The sequence below is a fragment of the Mercenaria mercenaria genome, chromosome 15, assembly GCF_021730395.1.
Source record: "Mercenaria mercenaria strain notata chromosome 15, MADL_Memer_1, whole genome shotgun sequence".
Classification (NCBI taxonomy): Eukaryota; Metazoa; Mollusca; class Bivalvia; order Venerida; family Veneridae; genus Mercenaria; species Mercenaria mercenaria.
In genome coordinates, this window is record NC_069375.1 from 5,695,053 (window position 1) to 5,722,451 (window position 27,399).

The 27,399-nt window shown below is 33.8% G+C and overlaps 1 protein-coding gene across 7 annotated transcripts in view; it reads right to left on the reverse strand.

The window, feature by feature from the left end:
- The window catches only part of LOC123541053 (uncharacterized), a 178,889-nt gene that overhangs the window by 61,815 nt on the left and 89,675 nt on the right, over positions 1 to 27,399 (reverse strand). For all 7 annotated transcript variants that reach the window (XM_053524440.1, XM_045326733.2, XM_045326598.2 and 4 more), the window contains exon 2: positions 19,240 to 19,382. In XM_053524440.1, the coding sequence (XP_053380415.1) occupies positions 19,240 to 19,382 (143 nt within the window). The remainder of the gene's footprint in view (positions 1 to 19,239; positions 19,383 to 27,399) is intronic.

The window sequence follows — 27,399 nt, forward strand, 5'->3', positions numbered from 1 at the left end:
AGATGTTTTATTAGTCTGAAATACTGAATGGTCTCCAATACAGTTCCTGTTGGGCTCGATAAAATGAAATATTTAATTTTAATTTAATTTTCTTTCAGACTCGGGCATCATTTCATTTCTTTTTTTATTATCATGATCGTCAGAATGAAAAACATTGTTTCTCATGTGAAAAACTTTAACAATCTGCATAACTACCCCCTATTCTGCGTGTTTAAGTAAAGCATTCATGGCCGATAATTACTGGTTTTGAAGTACATGAAGTTCTGCTTCTTATATCAATGTTTTGTGTGATACAAAATTATAACATGTTGACATCGAAAATGAAGTGTGTCACCATGGGATATGAAGGTTAGAAATCATATTTACAATCAATTACATCGTACTCTATGGAGATTTTTCAAGTTTTGTAATCCTTTCAGTGGTAAGTGAAATCTTACAATGTTGTTAGAAGAGTTTGTTTTACATTTTAAATGAAATAGAAAAAGCGGAAACGCATAGGCCACCCAACACGACAAAAACGAAAATGATGCAGGCCCGGTTTGATCGATAGTGGAACGTCTTAGAACCGTACTTTCTATTTGACACGTATGACATCCAGTACACTTTGACGCTCAAGACAGCAAAGTTACGGAGAATTCAGGTAATGGCTAAAAGAAAGGTTACTGCCAAGCCGTATAAAGATAAATGATAACTAATGTTTTTTTAACAGCAATGCAATAGAAAATGGTGACTGCTCACTATATATACAACACAAGGATTACACACAACATGGTTATTATAACAGACGCTCGATCTGGGATGATGTATTCGGCTCGAGTGGATTTTTGCCAGATCGGATCTCACGAGGCGCCCATTTATGTCAACCACTACCATTACAGTTCGCATACATAATCATTTGCTATTTTGGCGAATGTCGAGAAGCTTTTAAGGCAGCATACGAGTTTTACATCATATAGCAGACAAACTTGGCAGGAAATAGAATAATAATCTATAAAATAATGCATAACGGATTAAATAATAGTTACCGAGACACCTTTCCATGTCCTTGAACGAATCAGAGATTTCCTGTCTTATACATTAAAGATTTTAGATAGATTCAGGGTAGCTAACCCCTTGAAGTTATGATATCGTACACACGGGGAAAATTGCTGTTTATAATTTCCTTGTTACATGATGGGTTGTAATAAAAAAAAGTGTCGGAAACAGAAAAACGAGTGATTTTCTTAGCTTAAAAGGCCTGACACTCTTAATCAACACTGATTTAACATATCGCCAACAAATATTGTCCGTAAAAGTCATTTCGGCGAAGTGATTGAGAAAAGTATCAAGAATTTCTGGCAGACGCTTTGCGATGTGGAAAGCACCCATTGTCCTGTCTTCGACGCTTATTGTTTATTAAACTTAAATATGTTCACTGATAATTAAATTATAAGTAAAATGTACCTTAATTGTTTGCACGATATCAAAAAGTAACGTGGTTCGGCAACCCTGAATATTATGCTTGTGCGTTTTCCATTTGCTAAGGCACATAGGAATACGACAGAAGTGTTCATAACTATAGATATAAGATAAATATAACGAATGACATGTCAAACAAAAATGTGCTTTTGATAGAAATTTTATTCAACTTATACAATCTTTTGAATGCATTATCTCTTCCTTTCCCCAATTGGCTGGGAAGTGAACTCTACAGAATACAATTAAGGCTTTACGTTGTATTTAGTCCCGTGTTTAAGCGTTCTATTAAAGACAAATGTTCGTATCCATAGTCTGGTTCTGTTCTTGGTTCTCTTATCTGAATACCAATATCATGCACTTATACCGTCCACGACATGAAACGAGCATGGACAATAACCTTAATGATCGCTGAAACTCAGATATTTTAAGATATATGTAATATAAAGACCGCAAATAGAAACAAATTCTAGGAAATATCTTTAATCTCTCAATAAATTGGACAAAGATCCAAAATGAATAGCCACGTTCAAAGAACATAGCACCTTTATTGCAACAATTTAGAACTGTGTTTAACTTAGTATGATTGTGCCCACCATATTCTTGGCCGGCGATGCCCCACTGTTTTATTTTATCCTTCTTGTCTGTCTGTCTGACTGTCTGTCTGTCTGTGTGCGTGCGTGTGTGTTTGTGCTCTCGCCTTGCTTTTGTCCAAGTTCCTCAACACCTCCATCCTTTAATCTACCCCTTATCCATTTTGTATTTGCATATAACTAAAATGCACTTGTAGGATTTTTGAAGAAACGCATATGCTATATTTTTCCGTTACAGTTTCTTTTTTTTTTTTTGCGGATCTACTTTGCGATGCATGTCTCTTGGTGTGCTCGGTGTTTCCTAGAAATCTATTCTATATTTTATTTTTCATAACAGATATGAACTCATAAATACACAGAATGGAACCATTAAACAACTAGGCTAAAACAAACACATAAAAGAACACCATGGTGGAATTGGCTTTAGATCATTCGGTGAAAACACACCACTGGGGATTTAAACACTTCACCTCCGCCTCGTTTAAAGTTACAAGTCAAAGTAAATAAACGTATTGCCTATCAGGGGAATCCCGTAACGGCATGGAATTATACGATTTATAAAGCCTAGAGCTACTTATGTAATTTCATATGAAAATAAAACCTAAAGTTTCCTATTACTTTTATCTGGAAAACGCATTATACATTATACGTGATTCAAGAACTTTTTCAAAGTACACACTAGATATCTTTTTACCGTGTACACTGAATCTCTTTTGAAACGCTTCCGGATCTAATTAAACAGAAAATTCAAAATGCATTTCTGTCACAAAATATCTCTTCAGCCCAACACTCTAAACCACTGAGCCACTATCAGCAGACACATTTAGTTATCTCATTCTAACTAGAGGTATTGAGCGGAAACCATTTTCTATTTTTAGTTACAGTGACCCTCACCCTGACTCAAGTAACCCCAAATACATTCCCAAACATTGTGTGTGATAAAAGCTATCTTCGCACCAAGTTCACTGACAACAGGTGTACCCAAACTAAATATATTGAGTGGAAGCCCAAATGTCATCCAAAGATAAGTCTTCAGTTACATCAGATAAGCTTGCTGTATACCAAACCGGAAACCACCTTTCTGATAATCACGAAGAGAAAAAAATCTACATTAGTAATTGTGCCTAGGACCTTGACCTAATGGTATTAAAATGACCTTTTTATCACAAAATATAGGACCTCAACGGGGTTTGAACCGCGACCCATCCGTTCCACAGCACAAAAAGTAGCTTTGGCCCAACGCTTTAGACCACTGCATAACAGTGGAATTTTCTAAGTATTGAGATTAATTAAGTTATGCTGACGTTGAATGATCAAATACTACAGAACTTTTGTCACTGAAAACAATCTGATTATGAGGAATCGGTAAACCCGAATGATGCTCCCCGGTGCAAGTGCTTGTCCCAACAAGGGGAATAACGTATCAGAAACCAAAAAAATGGCCTCTATCACTTTGTGAAGTTCCAATGAAATGTCATTAATACTTATAAAGTAATACTCCGGACAAGTCTTCTTCGCTTGGTGCTCATCATTAAGAGGATAGTGTTAGGACTGGTCAGACCGGTGTCAGTATAATGTAACTGAGTGGGGTATCATGCAACGTTTCGACGGCGTGATATTCCAGTGAGGCAGCACTATAAATTTGTGCATTGTGCTCACTGCTACAAGTAGACACCGGCATTTATATGACTGAAAAATTGATGAAAAAGACGTTAAACCCGAACACGCACACACGCACACACGCACGCACGCACACACACACACGCAAGGTTAAGTAGAGTTATGGTTCTTTGACAATGCACCTACCGTCAATGGCCTCTATAATTTTGCGAAGGTTCAATGAAATGCCATTAATACTTTTCAAGTAATGCTCCGGACAAGCCTTACTTTGTATAATAAAGGGAGATAATTCAAAAACTAGGTAAGGTAGAGTTATGATTCTTTGACAATGCACTTTGTCTCAACGGCCTCTATGAATATGTGAAATTTCAATGAAATGTCTTAAATACTTTAAAGTTACACTCCGGACAAGTCATATTTTATAAAATAAGGGAGATAATTAAAAAACTAGGTAAGGTAGGGTTATGGTTCTTTAACACTTAACTTCCTGTCAATGGCCTCTATCATTTTGAGAATTTTGAATGAAATGCCATTAACACTTTTCAAATAATGCTCCGGACAAGCCTTATTTTATATAATAAAGGGAAATAATTCAAAAACTAGGTAAGGTAGTGTTGTGGTTCTTTAACAATGCACTTTTTCTCAATGGCGTCTATGGTTATGTGAAGTTGCAATCAAATGCCATTAATATTTTTCAAGTTATACTCCGGACAAGAGTGTGACGGACGGACTGATAGACGGACGGACGGACGGAAGGAAGGACAAAGCGGCAACTATATGTTCGCCCTTCGGGGGGGGGGGGCATAAAAATCATCTCCTATTAATGCTACGCATTGGATCTGAGGACAGGCTGTTGAGATTCATGTTCGCGAATCAGAGCCTTGAATTCAACATTTTGAAAGTGAAAGTAGAAGTTTGAAAAATATTTAACATGGGATTCCAGTTTTCGATATGTGATTATCACGCATAGGTTTATAATTCTAATAAACACATGAAAATTAGTTGTTTTTCCTATTTTTTCAATTCCAAATTGAAAAGCGTCTGTAAGGGGTCCCTGTAAGGGGTCCCCTAACCACTGCTTGTCTGGTTACAGACGATGGCACTTCAGTAGCAATATCACGTGAAAGCTGTGTATAGATTGAACAGGTTATAGGTACACTCCAAAAGCAATACCTAACAAACGAGTTATTAAAAAGTACATCATTTAGTTTATATTAAAGAACTTTTCAATTAGTAGACACGCATTTTATATAGTGAGCATTTTTTTAAAAATGTCTTATCTGTATGTTATTATTATTTTCCGTAGAGTGGTTGATAACCTTTGCAATTCTATTTTTATTACATGTTTTTCATTTAGTTTTTGAAATATTAGTGTGAAATATATCTGGTATTTTCACAGTGAATAATATAGTTAGAAACTGTAAAATGGAGAAATTTAGTAAAAGAAAGAACACAGGTTTCTTTTAAATGAAAGATCAAAATATAATTCAGGAATGAACATCATATCGTAAATTTCACTCGTGGCTACGCAACTCATGAAAATGTTGCATCTGGTCTTCACTCCTGGAAGATTTTACAATCTTACACCGAAACAAACAAATATCCTCTATATCTGGGATGGCACCAATGACACAGAGATAAACAGCGTGAAGTTGATCACAATAATGAGACAGTGAAATAAAAATTAACGAAAATGTCCCCTATTCACTGCTTGTCTGCTCAGAGACGATGGCACTTCAGTAGCAAAACCAGTCGTTAATGACCGCAAGATCACATATAATTTGAAAGCTGTGTATGGACTGAACGAGTTATAGGTAAACTTCGAAGGCAATATCTAACAAGCAAGTGATGGGAAAGTACATCATTTTGTTCATTTAGTAGAAGATAACAAAACAATTCAAGCCGGGTCATGTAAGTCTTAATACGTGATCGTCATGGGTGCCATAGCTATAATGTCCTACGGTATTGTAGACCTTATCAAAGTAAAACCATTGTTTTCTGTCATAACATTGCGTGCAAAAATGTTAATTTGATTACACGGAAATTATGCAGTACATTCATAAACACATTTTTAATAGATATGGAATTAAAAGAAGAAAAAAGATGACAGCGATGAAACCTATGTAGTTGATGACTATTGTTTTACAATAATGAGCAATCGTTTAAAATGACCATATCGAACAGTCTGTCAAAGTGTTTAATATGATGATAGAATTTTGCTACAAAGCTACCAAACCTTAACGAGCTGGAAAGCGTTGTACATTATCACATGTAACAGACAGACTCAGTCAAACCGAATCTGCTATCCAAAAAATACAAAAGGATCCTTTGGAAGCACAAAACGCTATTAAGCGAACTAATATCCGGGTACCCTTCCAGGCTTGATGACTTTACGGGAGGGCGCAAGGATAGAACCATTGATTCTACGTAAGCAGGCCCCATAATTTATTTACATGAAAGTATTTTACACTCCAAGCGGGGTTTCGAACCGAAAGTTGTCAGGGCAAATGATTGGAATTCAGCGACTTTAACCACTTGGCAACAGAGGTCTATTGTATATCCAGCCTATTCAACGAGTACACCTACAAAAAATATAAATGCTTTTCATGACACTTATGCATACACAGACTTACACTTAGCAAATACAGTGTATTATGTTCAGGTTCTGTTTGGCCGTTCTTTAACGTTCTTTAAACGTTTGTTATAATTTCGTATCACTGCATTCTTTTGTCGTTACTTTACGTTTCACACAATTTATTATCAAGCTATGTTGTTTATTGTTTTGCAGACTTGAGAGATAAGTGTATAAACATTGATAGTGCTACCCGCTAATATCAAAAGACAATGCCGTTTGTAGTGTTATCATTTCCTTTATGACATACAAATAGATGTATCAATATCAAGAAGACGAGTCCATTTTTAAGATAATAGTGAATTAAAATGGACGAAATATCATTACCGGTGTGCACATGGAAAATGAGTAGGACCTATATTAGTAACTTAAAATGCTTCTGTTTTATTGTGCTATATTTAATTCTCCCAACATTTCCAATCTGCATTATTTATTCAACAATATGTTCGTTTTCGCAAAGGGGTCGTTAAAATCTTTGTGGATTGCGTTTCAAACAATTCAACACACATTCAATTACAAAAAATAAGTGAGAAATAATACGCTAGATAATGAACAACCAAATATTGAAATCAGTTTCCAATAGATAATTTCCTGGGAAATGCACCATTCCTGGTGAAAGAAACTATTTCATAGCACAAAGAAGAATTTATTGTTCTAGTTTTCGAATTGTCTTTGGAAACAGTGGCGTGCTTCAGTATCGCCATTATGTGCAACTCAAATTACACAGGCATATGGATAAATATGCCTAGGTCTGAAAGCAATGGTGTGCGTCTTTTTGGGAAAGATGAAACAATCTTATGATATTTCTCATTTTAACTCGTATGTATAAAATACATGTGCTTTGCAATATGCTTTTATAGAAATCTAGTTCTATGGTTTTGGAGATTAATACACATTGCAAACAAATGAGTTGTGGAATTCACGGAGCCTAATCATTGCCGACAATGACATTGCAGCTTTACAGCTTTGGGTATTTCGAAATATAAAAATTATGCTTTACCCGTATTGAAGTTGATTTAAATGACGCATAAATCCACTGGTATTGGCTTACATTTGGACACATATTACTACAGAAAAGCTGAATCAAAAACTATAATTATTACTATTCCGTTGAATGACATGAAAAGTGACAAATTTGACAGAGAAAATCTTTTACTAGAATATTGTGGTTTAATAAGACACAGCTGCAAATGATGTTTTTCTTCAAGTAATTGCAATTTTCGGACTTATTAGATGGCTCTAAAACTCTGTCAAACTAATCATCATTGAAATGTATTACGGTGGGAATGAAACTGAGGATTTAAACTGATTTGTTGACTACCCTCATTTTTTTTAAAAAAAAACAGTGACAAAATGATGTTATATGAGTGCGTAAAATATTTCATCACAAATGTTTGAAATACCATATGTAATGTAACTTTTGGGAATTCAGATCAGTAGTTTTAGACAATAGATAGCGCTTTGTAAAAAACAAAATTATTGTAGAAAAGCCCAGAAACAAACTATTTATAATCATAGTCAAAGGATTGCTTTACGTTTTAAGACAACGACAAAGATAAAAAAGAACAGTGAACACGTTCTAAAACACTCTTAAAACAACCCAGAACCAGTGTATACATGGGTATATATATAAAGCTATGCAGACAATGACTATCAAATAGGCAACGAGGAGAAAACAAACACTGTATAAAATATGACACGAGGACAGGGTCTCAAGAAAAATCGCATGTTAATGAATAAATAGAGGATATTTGTTTGTTTCAGTGAAATATCAATTTTATTTCACAAGTGAGCATCAAAAACTGAGTGAAAATGACTTTTTTTTGGTGCTCACGAGTGAAATAAAATTGATATTTCACTGAAACAAAGAAATTTTCTTTTTATTTCATGTGTAAAACTCTATTTTTGTTGCGTAATTTATAAAAATGTCGAAAATCGCGGGAAAGATCAACAGAAAGCATAACACAAATGACGTCATTTTATCGACGTCATCGTCATTATGGTCCCCGGTATTCATAACGCCCGGTATACAATTTGACTTCAATTGCGACGGAGGACCGGAACAAGTTCGGCAAAAACAGTGAAAATAAAAATGATAATCTACTGTTTCAAAACTGTGGATTATCACTTTTATTTCACTGAGAAAACTCTATAATTCACTGGAAAACATAAAATAAATAGTTATATTATTATATATTGTTTGTAAATTGGATTGATACCAGTATATCAACCGAATAATTGCAGTTCCTGGATAATATTGTCACGAACATGCAAAATACATTAAGTATACGTCACTACTTTGAGACAACCATGGTAATCCTTGTTAATGCATTAACGTAACTGCAACTTGGAATGTGTCATTGACACTCATTAATTCTTTTTGCTGTCTTTTAAATCGAAAACAAAAATATTTGCTTCTCATCATGACAGGGGAAAATAGCTTTTGCGTTAAAACACGGATATCTGTTGATTCATTTCAATTTTATTTGCATATTTAATAGGAATAATGAATATTCCCCCTGGATCTTTGTCTTAATTCAAACAAAACAAACAAAGCTTTTAATGTGCTGTTTACATCGCACTTCATGTAGTGAACAACTTCCTAAATACTTTATGTTTGTCAGGGTGGGATTTGTTATGAAAATTGGAATACAGTGTTTTTATCTTACTCTATATTTTGTATGTTTTATTCTCGGGTCTATGTAGCAAATAGGGTCAAAGAAAGAAAATTCTGAATAAAGTTATGCGTAAATGCTTAAACTAAATGTCAAATATTAAAGCCATTTCCTCATTTTTCCGAAACTGCATATTCCTACACAATATCAAAATAATGCTTGTATGTATTTATTACAAATGATGTAACTACAATTTGTCTGGATGCCAAAAAGATGTGTCAAAACAATAAAAAGACACTGCTCTAATGTGTTCGACCTTTCATAAAAGTTACTTATAACTTTGCAATGACATGACTATGGACAGTTATCGCAGAAGAAGAGTTTATTCCACTGGCCTTAACTGTTCATGATGTGGCTAATAATAATTATTAGATTATTATCGGATATGGAATGCTTAGTTTCAAACTGGAATATGAACAGACACATCCAATGTATTGTCACACCCTGCGCATAAAGAAACCAGTAGAAACCTCTAGAATTGAGGCATCTTTGGTATCACGTAATATACTCAACAAATACTTGTATGCTTACAATGCACGGGAGGAGTCGCCATATGTACAGTCAGTAGCAAGTATAAATACATAAGCTATTTTTATAATAGTGTACTGCATTAACCTAGAGGAAATAGCTCCTCTTTTAAATATTGATTAGTTTAATGAACAGTAGGAAAGCGCAACAGGTACAGCTGAAAATACAATCAATGGCTGCTGCACAACAGATTAATTCTGATACAAGAGATAATGTTACGACACAAAGATGTTTATATTAGTCTGAAATACTGAATGGTCTCCAATACAGTCCCTGTATGGCTCGATAAAATGAAATATTTAATTTTAATTTAATTTTCTTTCAGATTCAGGCAACATTACATTTCTTTTTTCATTATCATGATCGTCAGAATGAAAAACATTGTTTCTCATGAAACACTTCAACAATCTGCATAATTACCCGCTATTCTGCGTGTTTAAGTAAAGCATTCATGGCCGATAATTACTGCTTTTGAAGTAAATGAAGTTCTGCTTCTTATATCAATGTTTTGTGTGATACAAAATTATAACATGTTGACATCGAAAATGAAGTGTGTCACCATGGGATATGAAGGTTAGAAATCATATTTACAATCAATTACATTGTACTCTATGTAGATTTTTGTAATCCTTTCAGTGGTAAGTGAAATCTTACAATGTTGTTAGAAAAGTTTGTTTTACATTCTAAATGAAATAGAAAAAGCGGAAACCCATAGGCCACCCAACATGACAAAAACGAAAATGTTGCAGGCCCGGTTTGATCGATAGTGGAACGTCTTAGAACCATTCTTTCTATTTGATACGTACCACATCCAGTACACTTTGACGCTTAAGACAGCAAAGTTACGGAGAATTCAGGTAATGGCTATATACTGATAACTAATGCTTTTTTAACAGCAATGCAAAAAGAAAATGGTGAAACACACATATAACAGGGTTATTATAACAGTAGCCCGATCTGGGATGCTGTATTCGGCTCGAGTGGATTTTTGCCAGATCGGATCTCACGAGGCGCGCAAGCGCCGAGTGTGATTCGACCTAGCAAAATCCACGAGAGCCGAATACAAAATCCCAGATCTAGCTACTGTTATAATGACCCTTTTATTATATACCTCCACCTTTTTGTTTGGTGTTTTGTTATTCAACGACACCTTCAATGTTTATCGATGTTAAAATGGAACTAAATGTTTTTATGTGCGCTATTTACAGAACTGTGCCAGGTCATGCATATTAATCGAAGTAGTCCGGCATCATACAATACGGAAGGTACAATACGGAATTTAAAAGGCACAATACGGGTTTTTCTGCTTGTTTATATTTATTTGTGAAATACAAGCCGATTTTTTACAGAATTAAATAGGTATATAATAAAAAACAATATTTGGTCTGAAAGTTGCTCAGTCCAACAGAAGTATGCTGAAAGTTATGAGAAAAGCGCTATATAGTTACATTTTGGAACGGAATTGTATATTTCATGTTTCTTCTCGTGATGGATAATGCCCATTTATGTCAACCATTACCATTACAGTTCGCATACATAATCATTTGCTATTTTGGCGAATGTCGAGAAGCTTTTAAGGCAGCATACGAGTTTTACATCATATAGCAGACAAACTTGGCAGGAAATAGAATAAATAATCTATACAATAATGCATCACGGATTAAATAACAGTTGCCGAGACACCTTTCCATGTCCTTGAACGAAAACGACATTTTCTGTCTTATACATTAAAGATTTTAGATAGATTCAGGGTAGCTAACCCCTTGAAGTTATGATATCGTACACACGGGGAAATTGCTTGATTTATATAACATTTCTGTTTATAATTTCTTGTTACATGATGGATTGTAATAAAATTAAAAGTGTCGAAGACAGAAAAACGAGTGATTTCCTTGGCTTAAAAGGTCTGACACTCTTAATCAACACTGTCTTAACATATCGCCAACAAATATTGTCCGTAAAAATCATTTGGGCGAAGTGTTTGAGAAAAGTATCAAGAATTTCTGGCAGTCGCTTTGAGAGGTGGAAAGCACCCATTGTCCTGTCTTCAACGCTTTTTGTTTATTAAACTTAAAAATATTCACTAATAATTAAATTATAAGAAAAAAATTACCTTAATTGTTTGCACGATATCGACAAGTCACGTAGTTCGGCAACCCTGAATATTATGATTGCGCGTTTTCCATTTGCTAAGGCACATAGGAATACGACAGAAGTATTCATAACTATAGATATAAGATAAATATAACGAATGATATATCAAACAAAAATGTGCATTTGATAGAAATTTACGGAAATTTTATTCAACTTATACATTCTTTAGAATGCATTATCTCTTCCTTTCTCCTATTGGCTGGGTAGTGAACTCTAGTGAATACAATTTAGGCTTTACGTTGTATTTAGATCCGTGTTTAAGCGTCCTATTAAAAACAAATTTTCGTATTTATAATCTGGTTCTGCTCTTGGTTCTCTCATCTGAATATCAGTATCACATTGGTGGTGCACTTATACTGTCCACAACATGAAATGAGTATGAACAATAACCTGAATGATCGCTGAAACTCAGATATTCGAAGATATATGTGATATAAAAACCGCAAATAGAAACAAATTCTAGGAAATGTCTTTAATCTCTAAATAAGTTAGACAAAAAACAACAATGTATGGCCACATTCAAAGAACACAGCGCCTTTAGTGCAACTATTTAGAGCTGTGAACTGTTAGAATCATTGTGCCCACCAATTTCTTGGCCGGTGGTGCCCAGTTGTGTTTTCCTGCTTGTCTATCTGTCTGTGTGCGTGTGTGTGCTCTCGCGCTGCTGTGGGTTGCCGTCTGGGGAAAAAGAGTTTCCTTGTTGAGTATTAATCCTTACTTTTTCCCAAAGTTCCTCAACAACTCCACCCTTTAATCTACCCCCTACCCATTTTCTATTTGCATGTAACTAAAATGTACTTGTTGTAGGAATTTTGGAGAAATGTGTCAGCTTCTTTTTTGTGGGTCTACTTTGCGATGCATGTTTCTTGGTGTGCTCTGTGCTTTCGGGAAATCTACTCTACTTTTTATTTACCATAACAGATATGAACGCAAAAATACACAAAATAGAACCATTATATAACTAGACTAAAACATAAAAGAACATAATGTTGGAATCAGTTTTGGAAGATCCGGTGAAAACACACTACTGGGGATTTAAACACGGATTCACCTCCGCCTCGTTTAAAGTTTGTTTGTTTGTTTGTTTTGGGCTTAACGCCGTTTTTCAACAGTATTTCAGTCATGTAACGGCGGGCAGTTAACCTAACCAGTGTTCCTGGATTCTGAACCAGTACAAACCTGTTCTCCGCAAGTAACTGCCAACTTCCCCACATGAATCAGAGGTGGAGGACTAATGATTTCAGACACAATGTCGTTTATCAAATAGTCACGGAGAACATACGCCATGTCCTACGATCGAACTCACGAACCTGCGATCCGTAGTAGTTACAAGTCATAGTAAATAAACGTATTGCCTATCAGGGGAATCCCGTAACGGCATGGAATTACACGATTTATAAAGCCCAGAGCTATTTATATAATTTCATATGAAAATAAAACCTAAACCTAAAGTTTTCTGTTACTTTTATCTGGAAATTGCATTATATATTATACGTGATGCATAACTTTTTCAAAGTACAAACTAGATATCTTTTAATCGTATACATTGAATCCCTTTTGAAATGCTTCCGGATCTAATTAAATAGAAAATTCAAACTGCCTTTTTGTCCCAGTAATATGATGTGTACAGACTTAGACACTCAGGGAATATGACGTTATTCTATATATTTGCTCAGCCATCTGAGCTTAGTGGGAGTTTAGTCTAGTGAGTCAAAACAAATGACTTGGTTGAAAATGGAAATGGTGTTACAACTGTTCAAAACTACTTTAGGTATCTTTTAAAACCTCAGTACTCGTAAGACACCGCTGAGTAAAATATGTTTAATGTGTTATTGATGTCTAAGCGTCTTTACTGTTGTAGAGAGGGTATAACAATATTACCCATAAAAGGAAGTTCAATAATACAAAATTGCCATGTTAAAAAGAAGTTAACAGAGTTACAAAGGAAAAGCCCGGACATGAAGGTGCCCTAACAACAAGCAACAAGGTGCAATATATGAAAATCTTTGATGTATACTACTAAGTATATTTGTATAAAATCGGCTTAAGGGTAAAAACATTATGACCAGGACAAGAAAAGAGTAATATATTTTTACCATTCTGACCCTTCCTCCCCCCCCCCCCCCCCCCCCCCCCCCCCCCCCCCACCACACACACCGATTTTGTCTCGAATATAAGTAATAGATTCTGTGCAATCTAAATCAAATCACAAAATTGTTATGGAATTATGTCCCATACACATGTCCCCAACAAACAGGTGTCTCGACACTAAAAAGCAACAGACGAACAAAGTGATTACCTTTTGACTTTTATCAAAAGGCGGGGCCTTAAATATTCCTACTACCGCCTTAGTATTGTCTAGTATTGGCAGGAAACTGGGTTAAAATCTAATTACGGAATAGCTGAATAAAACAGAAATTGAAATATCAAAGAAAGATTCGGCTGACTAGAAATGTGATTTACTGGAACGTTTTGGTTCAGTTAGATCTGCCACTGCATTGATTCAAATACTTTGTTTAACAAGCAGTTGTATTTTCCAGAAGTATTTGCATTTTACAGACTAATTAGATGACGCTTAAAGTCTGTCAAACAAATCACTCTTGAGATGTATTACAGTGGGAGAATTCTTGCAGTGCTCTATCCTAATTATAAGGAAATTCAAATGACTGAACTGCTAGATCTGAAATAATTTATTAGGCCTTCAATCGGAACACGGGTACATAGTGTTATATATGTGATATTCACATCTATATTTTTACAATGTACATTCTGTTTATTTTCTAGACTTTTGGGTAGTCTCAAACTTCAAAGAGTTAAGGAAGGTCAAAGTGATTGGCATTTGTCATTAGAACCTTGTTACCAAATCTCTCCATTCACAGGTATCATTAGTATAGCACCTTACTGTAAAATCTTTTGATTCAATATGTTTGTTTCTTTGATATGTCATTGAATGCTGTCTTTGAAATTGCTGAAACAATTGTATTTCTGTACATCTGTATTTCTGCATCAGTTTGCTAGAATCTTTAGACCTGACAACATCTTAAATTTTATTCTTGATTTATTATATCAATAAACATCCAAAACCATAAACTGACGTTTTGCTATTCCCCAACAACAAAACAACGTATCTATTACAATGGAAGCAGTAATGAAACATACCTAGATTAACTGGCAGTGTGAATTATTTTACTTCAAAACTTTTTGAAGTCAAATATTTTATCACAAATAAATAGGGGTATTATAACTGTATGACAATAATTGATGTATCTCTTACAATATTCGGCTCAGTTGATAGCGCGTCCGGACTATGTACAGAGTATCATGATATAACATTTCTTTTAGGTTTAAAACAATGACAAAGATTTGATAGGCAGAATCGTATTCTAAGCAAGCAGCGCCTTATATCCTATAGCAAGACAAGAGCAACGTATGAGTGTTCTCAACATACAGAGAAGGAAATGTTTTAAAGTTATACAAAGATGGTATGAAAAAATTATTTGAAACAAACCATATTTTTGGTGTAAGCGCTTTTCTATCTGTAGTTATGTAAGAGATGATCAAAAGTATATATTAATACTATTTTTGTAAGCTAAGGCTATCGGAGACTTCCACCACGATGAAAGAATATATTTTACTTGGACCGCTGCATTGGGTATTTTAACAAAACAATACTCTCATATTTTACTACTATAACAGGAATAAACAAAACTCTAGATATGTCTTAGTTTCCTTAAAAGATACACTTTCAAAAACATTGTTGTTACTCTGAATGAATTATATATGTATGTTATTCTTTATATTGTAGTATCATATGTCGGTATATTTAAGAAAATTATACTTTGTAGTAGCTCCATTACATGGTTAAAAAATGCTACATCTCCAAAATATAACCATACGCAGTGTATGTATGTTATGTATTGATGCGTAAATATTTATGGGTTATTAGATTTGCATCAAGAAATATGCACGAGTTCTGCAGCGGAAAAATTGCTCGACTTTAGGAGCGCAGTATAATTCCGCGAAAGAACGAGTGCATATTTCTTGATACAAATCTAATAATCTTTTTATTACATACGCCTATTCACTTAAAATTATTATACAAATGATACAAATTTGCTTTTAAGTCTGAGTGAAATTAAAAATGTCGTAAAATAACTTTTATCACAAATGACGTCACACGCCCGATATGAAACTTGAACGTCAATATGGAAAAATATTGACGTTTCAGGTTCCAATGAAACTTAACGGAGTTATTACAATGAGTATGTTAATAATTGCATTACTTAGCAAATAATTATGCTTTGATCGAAATTCAAAATACTTTGATAATTTTTGTGCGTATATTAATTTTCTTTTTGTACGAAATATACAGTTTACAATTATACATCTACATGCATACTTCTTGCATTTAAGATAACTTTCGACTTGAGCTTTCAGTGCTGTAAACATATCTTTATCACATGAACTGTAAAATTGAACTTAATGATAGTTAAACACTCCGTCATACTGAAAAAAAAGTCAATATAATTATGACAGTGAGTGAACAGCAAATTGAACGTAACTGCACTATGGATAATGTTATTGACGTTCATTAAATCTTTCAGCTTGCTTGCTTTACAGGAAATTAAAAACGCCAACTTCAAAAGACAGACCTTTGGGACCTTTCTGCAAAATCTGCTTGGCACCATGACAGCGAAAACTAGATCCAAATATGAGAAACTTCAATTGATTCAATTTCATTTCATTTGCATATTTCTTAAATATAGTTTTCAACCTAATGGTATAAGAAGACAGCCGAAGCTTTTAATGCGGTCTTTGCATTGCTCATTTCATTGAACAATTCTTAAAATAATTCGAGCTTGTGCTAAAGTGAGGATATTCTTGAAACAATATGCTGAAACACTTTACTTTTAACAATGCTAAACATGCAATATAGTCTCCCTTATGTATCGTTTTGCAACATAGAAAGATGTATTAATCAGACGTTCTGTTGGTAGAAACTTCTAAATTTATATTAGAATACAGGCAATTTGTCATTGTTGTTTCATCATTATACTCTGTAAGAGAGGTTAAAGTTTGTAAAGCTTTCTAAACCAATTTTCTTTGCGCCATGTGGGGTTAAAACACTTTCAATATGCTCAGCCTAAAATTGTACTGGACCCCTAAATTTGAAAAGTTAGGAGCCCGGGTGGCCCCTGGATCAAAAACGTTAATAATGTCAGAACCTGTTTTACCAATAAGATTTACTGTTTTGTAATCACACGAACATCCACACTCTGTGCTTAAGTGTAATGCTGGTAATTCTAGCATATCACATTAAAATTAGTATACCATACTTCAAAATGCCTACCTGCCCTACCTAGTGATTTCTGGGCCGTTACCCTAAACAATTTTAGGTCATATTATTAAATCCAGTGAAAAATCATACGCGTGAAATCTAGCGGAAAGGGTCGTCCCTGATATTATAACACCAATGTTGTTTACACGACAATAAACGCTTTTGTTCTTTCCATACAAAATATATATTGAAGTAACGCCCGAGTGGGTTAATATCTCTTAGCATCTGAATGATGTGAGAGATAGAGATAAGTTTATTTATTCAATTCCAATAGGCTAAAAGCCCATGGGGACATAAACAGGCACAGTTTATGACGAACATTGAAATTAGCATGCATACATAATATTTGTGTATACGTGTCTACATTTTTTACATTTGGAGAAGGTTACACACTAATAATAGATTAACGTAACATGTATATTTATACATAGTATCTACTAATTATGAATTGAAAAAAAATATTCCCGTCTTATGGATTAAGATATATTCCAGTCTTGAGTTGATTCTTAACGAAACGAAACAAAAGGAACAACATACTGGATAATCGTAATTCTGTTTCAAGAAATAACTACTGCGAAATATAAATACGTATTCAAGTAAAATCAGTATTTGTTTTGGCTGGAATATTTTTACGGGAAAGTGAAATATTGTTACTGATACATATTTGCATTCCTTACAGCAAAATTGTGCCCCTAATATTTTAATCACTGACTGATTTTCATTATTTAACAAATCTATTTGGTTTTCTTGTTTCCTCAATGTACATTCAAAATGGTGAGGCTTGATAAATTAGACGACAACTTCACTGCTTTCTTTCTTACATGTTTATTTAAATATTTTTGTAAAACTATGCTGGGCTTCATTTATTCGAGTAGTAATCAACCGGAAGTCATGCCGCAATTTTACAACATAATTGACGTCATAATGCACTCTTACCGGTCCGCGCGTCAACCGTTATATCGCAGAATATACAGAGCTTGACTCTCTTCTCTGTTTAACTGGGAATCGAATAGAGCCATGTTAGAAATATCTATCATAAAAAGTTGAGAAGTATTTATAATAAACAGTTAAGCTGTCGAAAGTGGAGCGCCTGTTCCTTCTGAAACTTCTAATGGAACGCGAAATAACTATAAAAGATCATGGACTCTGAGCTTCTGTCTAGTCCTGCAATGACCTCCAGACGTTAATATGACTTACACTGTACATGAGGAATTAATTGATTCGATAGCAAATGCGGCTAAATTAGCGTATTCCTGATTATGTATTGCATTGATTAATCAATTTAGAGGAAATATCTTTGTCTAAATGTCATTAGTTTAATGAAAAGGCTCATTGAGAACCTGAATCTGTGCATTTTGTTTCAATTTACAAAGATAACTGTGATAAATGGTTCCAGAATTTAGATCAATTTGATTCAAGAGACAATGTAATAGCATAAAGATGTTTATCAGCCTGAAATATTGCCTTGTTTACAACACAATTCCTGTTGTGCTCTGTTAATTGAAATATATAATAATTTGCTTTAAAATGTAGTCAGTTTATCAAGATCTTCTGTCTCCAACATATATGAGTAGACTAAGAATTTGCTTTTACATGATTTTTTTATAGAAAAATACATTCCGAAGGAAGGCAGAATACATGTCTATATCTATATACATGTATGACCCCTTGCTTTATGAAATCGCCTATAGTGTGCGCACGCGATAAAGTTTTACTTGTCGTTGGTATGGTTTGAATAAATACCCTACATCAAGATAAATATATTACCCAGAATCTAAGCTTTCTTAAATGTATTTCAGATTATGTACCCTATAAAATGATCGGCAGTAACATATTGGTACCAAGGATAACACTGTAATGTAAATGATTGCTGCAGAAAATCTTATTTTTACAAAAGAAGACACAGCTGATTGTACAAAGATCATAGACTGCTCTATCAACCTTTGAAAAAAAGTATAACAAATAGCATTAAAAGGAACAGTTTTGTATCAATCATACAAATTCAAGATAATATCACGGATACGTTAAATTCTGGAAACCTGACAAAGAAAACATACGCATTACACAGTTTCAGTTTATATTCACCCCTTTACCTCACTTAGCCTTTTCGCAGTTCTTTTCATAAAACCGTAGGCATAGGTATGTCTCCAGACCAGTCGGAAAAGACATCGCATTACATGAATTACTACCCGAGTCTTTATATGCCGTTTATTACTTACATAAGTATACAGTGTATTAACGTACCTGAAGTCTTCAAATTTCGGAATGATTTTTCCAGCAATATGGCCCTCACTAAGACACCGCGGCATGATGTCGATGTATGAAAGAGGTGGAATATCCGAGCCTGTCTGGTCGGAATTCACAGATGTTTGATACACGCCCATGACCTGCAATGCAAAAGAAGTTGATAAAATGAATATATTCTACATCTGGTTTTTTCTGTATGAAAACCGTAGCCAGTTAAGCATGTTAGACGTCTGCCTCCGTGCATGCATATGATTAACTCAAGACATGAATACTTAGCTGTGGCAAAGAGTACTTTGGTCTTTTCAAGGGCACATGGAGAATGGTCATTGCCTGCAAAAATAAGAACGACTGAATTCAAGTATAACCCGGATTTTCCAAACATAAGATCCGTCAGATGAAAACGCATGTCATTCTGTTGCTAGTCAGGGTTAGTTTGTAATGTTTTAATTTTATCTGTTCCTATAAATTGCCAACACAATGCGATTTTTCTCTTTCATACGACAAACCGTAAAAGTAGTTTGTTTCACAAAAGATTTTTCGATGTTCAGATAGGAACTTTAATAAACTGATCCGTTATGATATTCTGGCTAATATTCAATTATTCTCAGTAATATCTGCAATCTATGGTATGCTATCTCCGGAAGACGGCTTTTTCTTTTGTAATATATCCATAATTTTTCCATTAACCTCTGTCCAATTATTGCTTCTTACATGTTTTCGCAATCTGCATCATCTGGTTGTTATTCTTGATTGACGAGAGAAATGATTGATGTACAGACACAGCCAATACCACAACGACAAGAGTGGTAAGACATTATATGTGTGTTTGCTGTAGGTAGTACGTCATAATTGTATTCTTGTTAAAATAAGCCAAAAGATCTGTAAGAATCTCTGTAGATCAATGATAGATTATAACGTGTGTACGCGTCTTGAAGTCATGTGTATAAACAATTACTTTTATGACTTCAAAGACTCAAAGAATAGGTAGTTACCCAATTATTTGTCAGCGGTGACACAGATAGAGTAATTTACATATATTTAATAGATAAAAGGTAAAAATAGCCCTCAGAATGAATGTTTCTTTCAGTATATCAATCAATAGGTCAGAGTTGCTGGTTACCGTCCATTGTTTCTAGTCTGAGTTAACATCTATATTTCATATCTTTCGGCATCTTCTGCCAAGATAAACTGTATAAATATTGTACTAATAACTGTCTTTCAGACTAAGATATTTAGTTTTAGTGAAAGTGGAAAACTCCTTAAAATTTTAATTTAATAAGAAAGTAATGTTTTATAAAAATGGAGAAAAAAAACTAACATATAAAAAATAATTGGCATTCTATTTTCATCAGCAGGTACAAGTTACCAAGTCTAAACGATCATTGATTTGCATAAATCAAATGTTCAAATTGATTTGTTGGTTCACCTGTTTTATCTTGCCATTAAAGTTCGATTTAATTTGGAGAAAGCAATAACAAAAAACAGGATTTAACTAGAAATTAATACATTTTATGTACGTAACAGACAATGAGGCAGCCACATTTCAAGGCACTATGGCCCTTTAAATTGATGTCGTTGTAGTGTAGTGCAATTCGGGGAAAAATAAACATTAATTCCACATTGGTTAAAAACCTCAAACTACGATACTGAAATGTCAATGGTCAAAGTGGCATGTAAAAAACTCAATATTAATTTTTTTTTAAATATTCATTTGATACTGACAAGAAAGCATCTTATGATGCAGTGTTAGAACTTGGTACATGTCCTGTGTATGTAGATGCTTTAATATTTACAGGTAACATTTATCAAGGAATTTCTAATTTTTAGTACGGTTTGCTAACAGTAGATGCCTGTCGAGAAAGTTTAAATTTCCATACCTATAAACGGAAATGTTGGAACACGGTAAGAATAAAGTAAAGGTTTATATATAATTACCCGGTTTTAACCCTGAAGCGGTGCTTTTACTACTGCCCATTTCGTAATAGTGCACCACTGTTTTCCTTTTTCTGTTCGTTTTGTCCACCTTGTTTACCTGTATTACTTGGTTTATATATTTCTGCGTATTCAGTGCTACGAGGTTACGAATTGAGGGGCTGCACTCTTGGAATGTGACTTTTTATTTGCCATGTAACATTGTTTTGTTTTTGTTATATGCTCTTTTAGCGGTTATCAGGTAACATATTTACCACATTGTGTTGTTAACTGTCATCGTAGGTAATACATAACACATGTTGTAAGGAATAATACTAGTCGTACTAGTATTGGTTTCAATGGCTTTATACAAAATTAAATATGTAAATTTTCTCAATAAATTGCTCAGAAAACCATAGTCACTAATGAGAGAATACTAAATACGTTTACCTATCTCTTCGTATTCTGGCGAAGGCGGAATAAAAACATGTCAATATTCTCTCTAATTTGTTCTCTCTTCAATTTCCAACTAAAAGCTATCAGTCGTAAGCAGTGGCTCATTTCTCACCATAAATCATACCGCACTGTTAATTCAATAAACAAGTGTATTGACTTTTCCCCTGGACAATGATTCTTCCTTGATTTTCATTATTAAAATGTAAGTTTGTCACGTCGAAGTTTATTATTGACAGACAAGAGAGTACAGCAAAAATATCACTAAAATAAGCATGAAGAAGAAGCAAACTTTTCACTGAATCCAACACAGTCAACCCACGACAAATGTAAAATCATGAACATTTTTTTTTACAAAAACAGTCTTATGAATTTGCATGAACAGAACAATTATGGCTCAAGAACTAACTGACTATACAGTATAGCGACGGTGATGACTGTAATACTGTCACTTTAATACTAGGTATTTTATCCTATTTTAGAGTAATAGTCGCATTTGTAAGTCGCTGTAAATAGTTTTAGTAAGTTATGTTTGTATGTAGACAAAGAAAACTTCCTCTAGATAATTATATTAACTTGGTATAGACAATAAAGACAAAACGAACAAATAAGGAAAATATGGGGAACAATTTAAGTGGCAAAATAACATCAGAACACTTTATTAAAAGTATACCCCGTCAGGCGTATCCCTACATTCGCAACGATATGTTACACAAAAAAAAAATGTGGCCAAATAAACCATAATCGAGTCGCAGTAGCTTTTACCCCATCAAAACGAAAAAACAAACCATTAATGAGGTAACTCCATTAAGGTTATCGCAATTCATTATTTAGATAATCATCGCAACAAGATATAAATGTCACGCTCGGACTTGTGTCTTTCGTAGTGCCTGTAACTATTATGTTGCGTTTGGTTCACCAGCAATAATTATTCCTGGTGCCTAAGCTATTCTGCACATTTGAATCAATTTTTTCTACAATGCAGAATTTGACTAAACCCCAAGTTTTCAAAACGTCTGAATAATCTTAGAACAGTTCGCAAATACCAAAAGATAGGGTCGTGTGCACGCATGATTTCTTGCTCCACTGATTTGAAAAATTTGGACCTCGTATAAGTCTATGAAAAAAAAAACACAATCTGGATCACATTTTCGCTGATAGATTTTTTTTCAATGTAGATTTTAATATAACGGTTTTCACATTCGTAAATAAACATATGATATACATTATATGATGATATAAAATGTATAGGTCCGCGTGTTTGTTTTTGATATATTTACATGTCCATGATTAAAGAGATCCTCAAAATAAACGCTGATTTTAAGACGTGATTTGGAATTATTTAGCAGTTACTGACAAACTTTTTATCACCGTGTTTTATCTTTAAAAAGACAGTTATAATATGTTGCTGTCTTAGTACATTTACTCACGGGTTAGCATTAATTCATGAAACAATATACATTATACATTTCTGTATACCAAGTCCAGGCTTATTTTACGTTATCCGGATAAATGACGTAACGCTATAACTTCCTGTTTATCAAACGTGAAGAACTACTTAAAGCATGTTTTGTTTCAAAGAAAATTTCTATAATGATGAATCGCAACTTTTTGCAGAGTAATTTCCGTTTCCGGTTGTTTTTTTTTTTTGTTTGTTTAGTAATAATATTCGGTTTTTTTTTTACATCATTGGCCTGTTATCATTAGGGGGTCAGGAAGAGTCACCCCAAACAGTATTGTCGTGGAATGTTCATTGATTAAAACCATGACTTTTTACAGTATAGAACAGAACATAACTTTATTGAAGAAGCACAGATTACAAATTAACATTTTGCAATAACATATGCACAAAACATATATATATATATATACAAGAAATTCACAAGCGGGTATTGGTATTGGTGATATATACATTTTATGTTTGTGGGGACAGTGGTTAATCTTTTTCTTTTGTTTTATCTAAATTTGATATATTGCAGAAATACATAAAACGGACGACAAGAGTGCTAGTAGTTTGTATACACGGACAGGGGCAGTAGTCGCCGATTGTCACAGCCATTTATGTCTGTTTGTTTTTCTTAATAAAAACAACATTAACAACTACAAAAACATATAACAATCGATTATACATAGATAGATACTGTAACTATAAAGTTAAACTTGTAAACGGGCATACTTGAATACTGAAGCTATAAATTAAAACACGTGAACGGACATAGATGAGTACTGTATCTATAAACCGAACAAAGATGAATTCTGAAATTAAAAACATTAAAGTTGTACTGTAACTCTAAATTTAAAATTGTGAACGGGCATAGATTCTATAACTGTAAATTTAAACTTGTGAACGGACCTAGATCAATACTGTAAGTATAAAACGAACATAGATGAATACTGAAACAAAGAAAAAATAAAGTTGTGAACGGACATAGGTCAATACTGTAACTATATATTTAAACTTATGAACAGACCTAGATGAATACTGTAATAAGAAGGACAGAGATAAATACTGAAACAAAGAAAAAAGCTGTGAGCGGACATAGTTGAATACTGTAATTATAAATTTAAAGGTCCATTACTAAAACCCGAACGAGTATTATATGAAAACCAGAGTTTGTAGCTGAGACTTCCTATTTACTGAAAATATGGCCCACTGCATCGGTTCTGACCAAATAGTCATGAATATGTTCAAGAATAACTAATAAATAAACAAACACTGTTGCCTATGTCAAACCGAAAATATGCTTTCCGACTGCTTACGAACCCGTCGAGCATCTTCGGACTTTTTCGGAAGAATCCTCCGAAACGAGGCTATAATTTATAAATACATGTAGATGCAAAATATATCATATGCCCAAACGATAACGTGAATTTTACAAATTTAGCACATGGAATTCAACAATTTTGTAACTCACAAAAACTTCATGAAAATCATTCTTATAATACAGGTAATATACAGCTATACTACAAGTTTTCATAAGGACAATTCAGGCCCTTCCCGAATAAAAGTGTTTTTACAACTTCGTCTGTAAACTTTTTCAGTTAATCTCTTTTCAGTATAATTTTAAGAATATAAATGAGTAACTGTCTTACACTGCAGAAACAAAGTATGATTGAAATTTACCTAAATACACTTATTTATGTACACATGGCTACATTAATTTAATAAGATTTTAGACATTAAACACATTGTCTTGGCTTAATATATGTCACTGTCAATTTTAAATTTAAATTTTGTACATCTCATATTTTTCGTGCAAGTCGTGCATAATTACCATCATGGAAATACAGTTATTTTGTTGCGCGTCTTAAATGGATATTCGTTTGAAACAATTTTAAAATCACGTTATCCCGAAGAATTTCCGACCGATTACGGAAAAGCGATAAACACGAAAGTAGGACAAAATGACCCCCGTGTCAGTCTAAGAAAATACAGAAACAATCATTTGTTTCTCTGTACATGTGTTGATTTCAAGGGAATATTGCACGGCTATCGTAATGTTTAGTACTATATTTCAAAATGTGTAGTCTTTTTTTAAGATTTATGTCTATTCATTTGTCTTTATTTTGCACCTTTAACTTATGTATAGACATAGATAAATATTGTAACTATAAAACGGGCATAGATATTAAATGAATACTGTCACGATAAAATTTAAGGTGATGTCACTTTTTGAATTTCCAGTGAATAACAAAAAACCAAAGAATATTCAGTTCTTTCCAAAAACCGTTATATCATGATTCAACCAAATAGTTTCCTCTGTCTACCAGAAAGGAACAATTCTTATATCTTAATACTGAGATTTGATACCTTTATAACAGACAATAAACTAAAACAATAGACATTCATATGTGACGTCGGTGAGCTCAACAAAGCAATTTCAAGCACAAATATTAATGTGGAATATAAAGTAAGTTGCACATTACAATATCCATCCAAGATACTTTCAAAAACAATGCATTTGCAGAATAGAGAGATAAAAATAAGTTTGACAGCTCGCGAAAACTAATGACAAATTTTGACAGGTATATGATGAGTCATGACCTAATTAATTTTTTTCTGTTATTTCTAACTTCCAGATTGATTTTCATAAAATGGGTATTCTTTATTGTAGCTTACAACTCATACAATTAAACAATAAAAGAATATATTGTTACCTCACTGTTGTTTTGTCTATCCATCTCTCGTACGAATTCCTATTGTTTCAGTCATTTGTCAGTAATTAGAGCAACTCACAGTGTTGCAATCATACAAAACACATCCCTTGTTTTCACATAGATATTGAGGATTTACCTAAGTAGCACATGTATTGGAAACACAATTTCAATACCGACTGTGTATTGTAATAATGCTAAACTATCTCAGTCGTGACGTCTCCTTAAACTTGTGGACGGCTAAAGGCATTCATGATAAACCGGACGTATTTAGCAAGATTCGTCAGCTGTTTATGATTTCTAGTGGCAAGCAGTTCCTTGAATTTCGGGATATTAGGTCTTGTATAGAATTTTCTAGGGATAAGTTTAGTTCGCTTTTCTTTAAAGAATGGACATATAAGTAAGTAATGAAATTCGTCTCCCAAGTCATTTAAAGGACACAGAACACATTTACGCTCCCCGTGTGGAATAAATGACTGGCTCCACCGGCCTGTTTCTATTGGGAATCTATGGTTGCCTGTACGGAAATGCATAATTGGGAGTCTAAGGAAATTCGGAAGTAAAGTAAAATATTCCTCAAAGGATATGCTATCTTTAAAGCAACTATACATTTTTCCCTTATTTGAAGTTTCAAGTTTCGAAGACCAGGCCTGTATGTATTGATCAATCAAGGTACGTTTAACCTGTTTATGTATAGTTTTACAACTTAGTGAGTGCTGGTTCACCATAAGTGAGAATTTCCAGTTGAGTCAAGGATTTGTTTAATGAAAGCAGCCCATTTAAAGGTATGAGTTGACTGTATCATATGTAGATAACAGTTATAGGAATATTTAGTGTTTTGGGCCAGAATTAACTTGTTCCAGAAGTTGACCATTCGGGATTTAATGATTATTTCGATAGGGTAGCGTCCAAGTTTAGCATACAACATATATCTAGGGGTACTTTTTCTGGTCTTAGTAATTTTGCGTAGAAAATTGGTGTGGACTTGCTCTACCATATCCAAATTTTCAAAACCCCATATATCACTCCCGTACGTTAGAATAGGTAAGACTGTCTGGTCGAATAACTTCAATTGTAAATCGATAGGAAGGTCAAGGTTATTGATCCTCATATATAACAAGTTCATGGCTTTATTTGCCTGTGAAACTACATGTTTTCTACAAGATAGAAAAGATCCAGAGCTTGAGAAAACTACTCCTAAATATTTATATTCTTTAACAGTTTCAATAGATTGACCATTAATTTTGAAAATGTACTTGCTGGGTTTATTAGTACCAAAGACGACAACTTTTGTTTTAGAGAAATTAATTTTTAACCTCCACATATGACAATAGTTGTAGAAGTTATCTAGGCATGACTGGAAATTAGTCTCATTTTCACGTATAATAACTGTATCGTCTGCATAGAGTAGTACTAATATTTTCAAAAAGTGAAGGGCGTTATTCCCGTGAAAATCAATTATGATGCTGTTGTCATCTCGAATGAGGACAGGTTCTAGATCATTAAGGTATAGGGAAAAGAGAACAGGCGAGAGATTCTCACCCTGTCTCACCCCGGTGAAGCTAGAGAAGAAGGCAGATGTTTGAACATTAACATTGACGCATGATTTAATGTCAGAATACATATTACGGATGACGT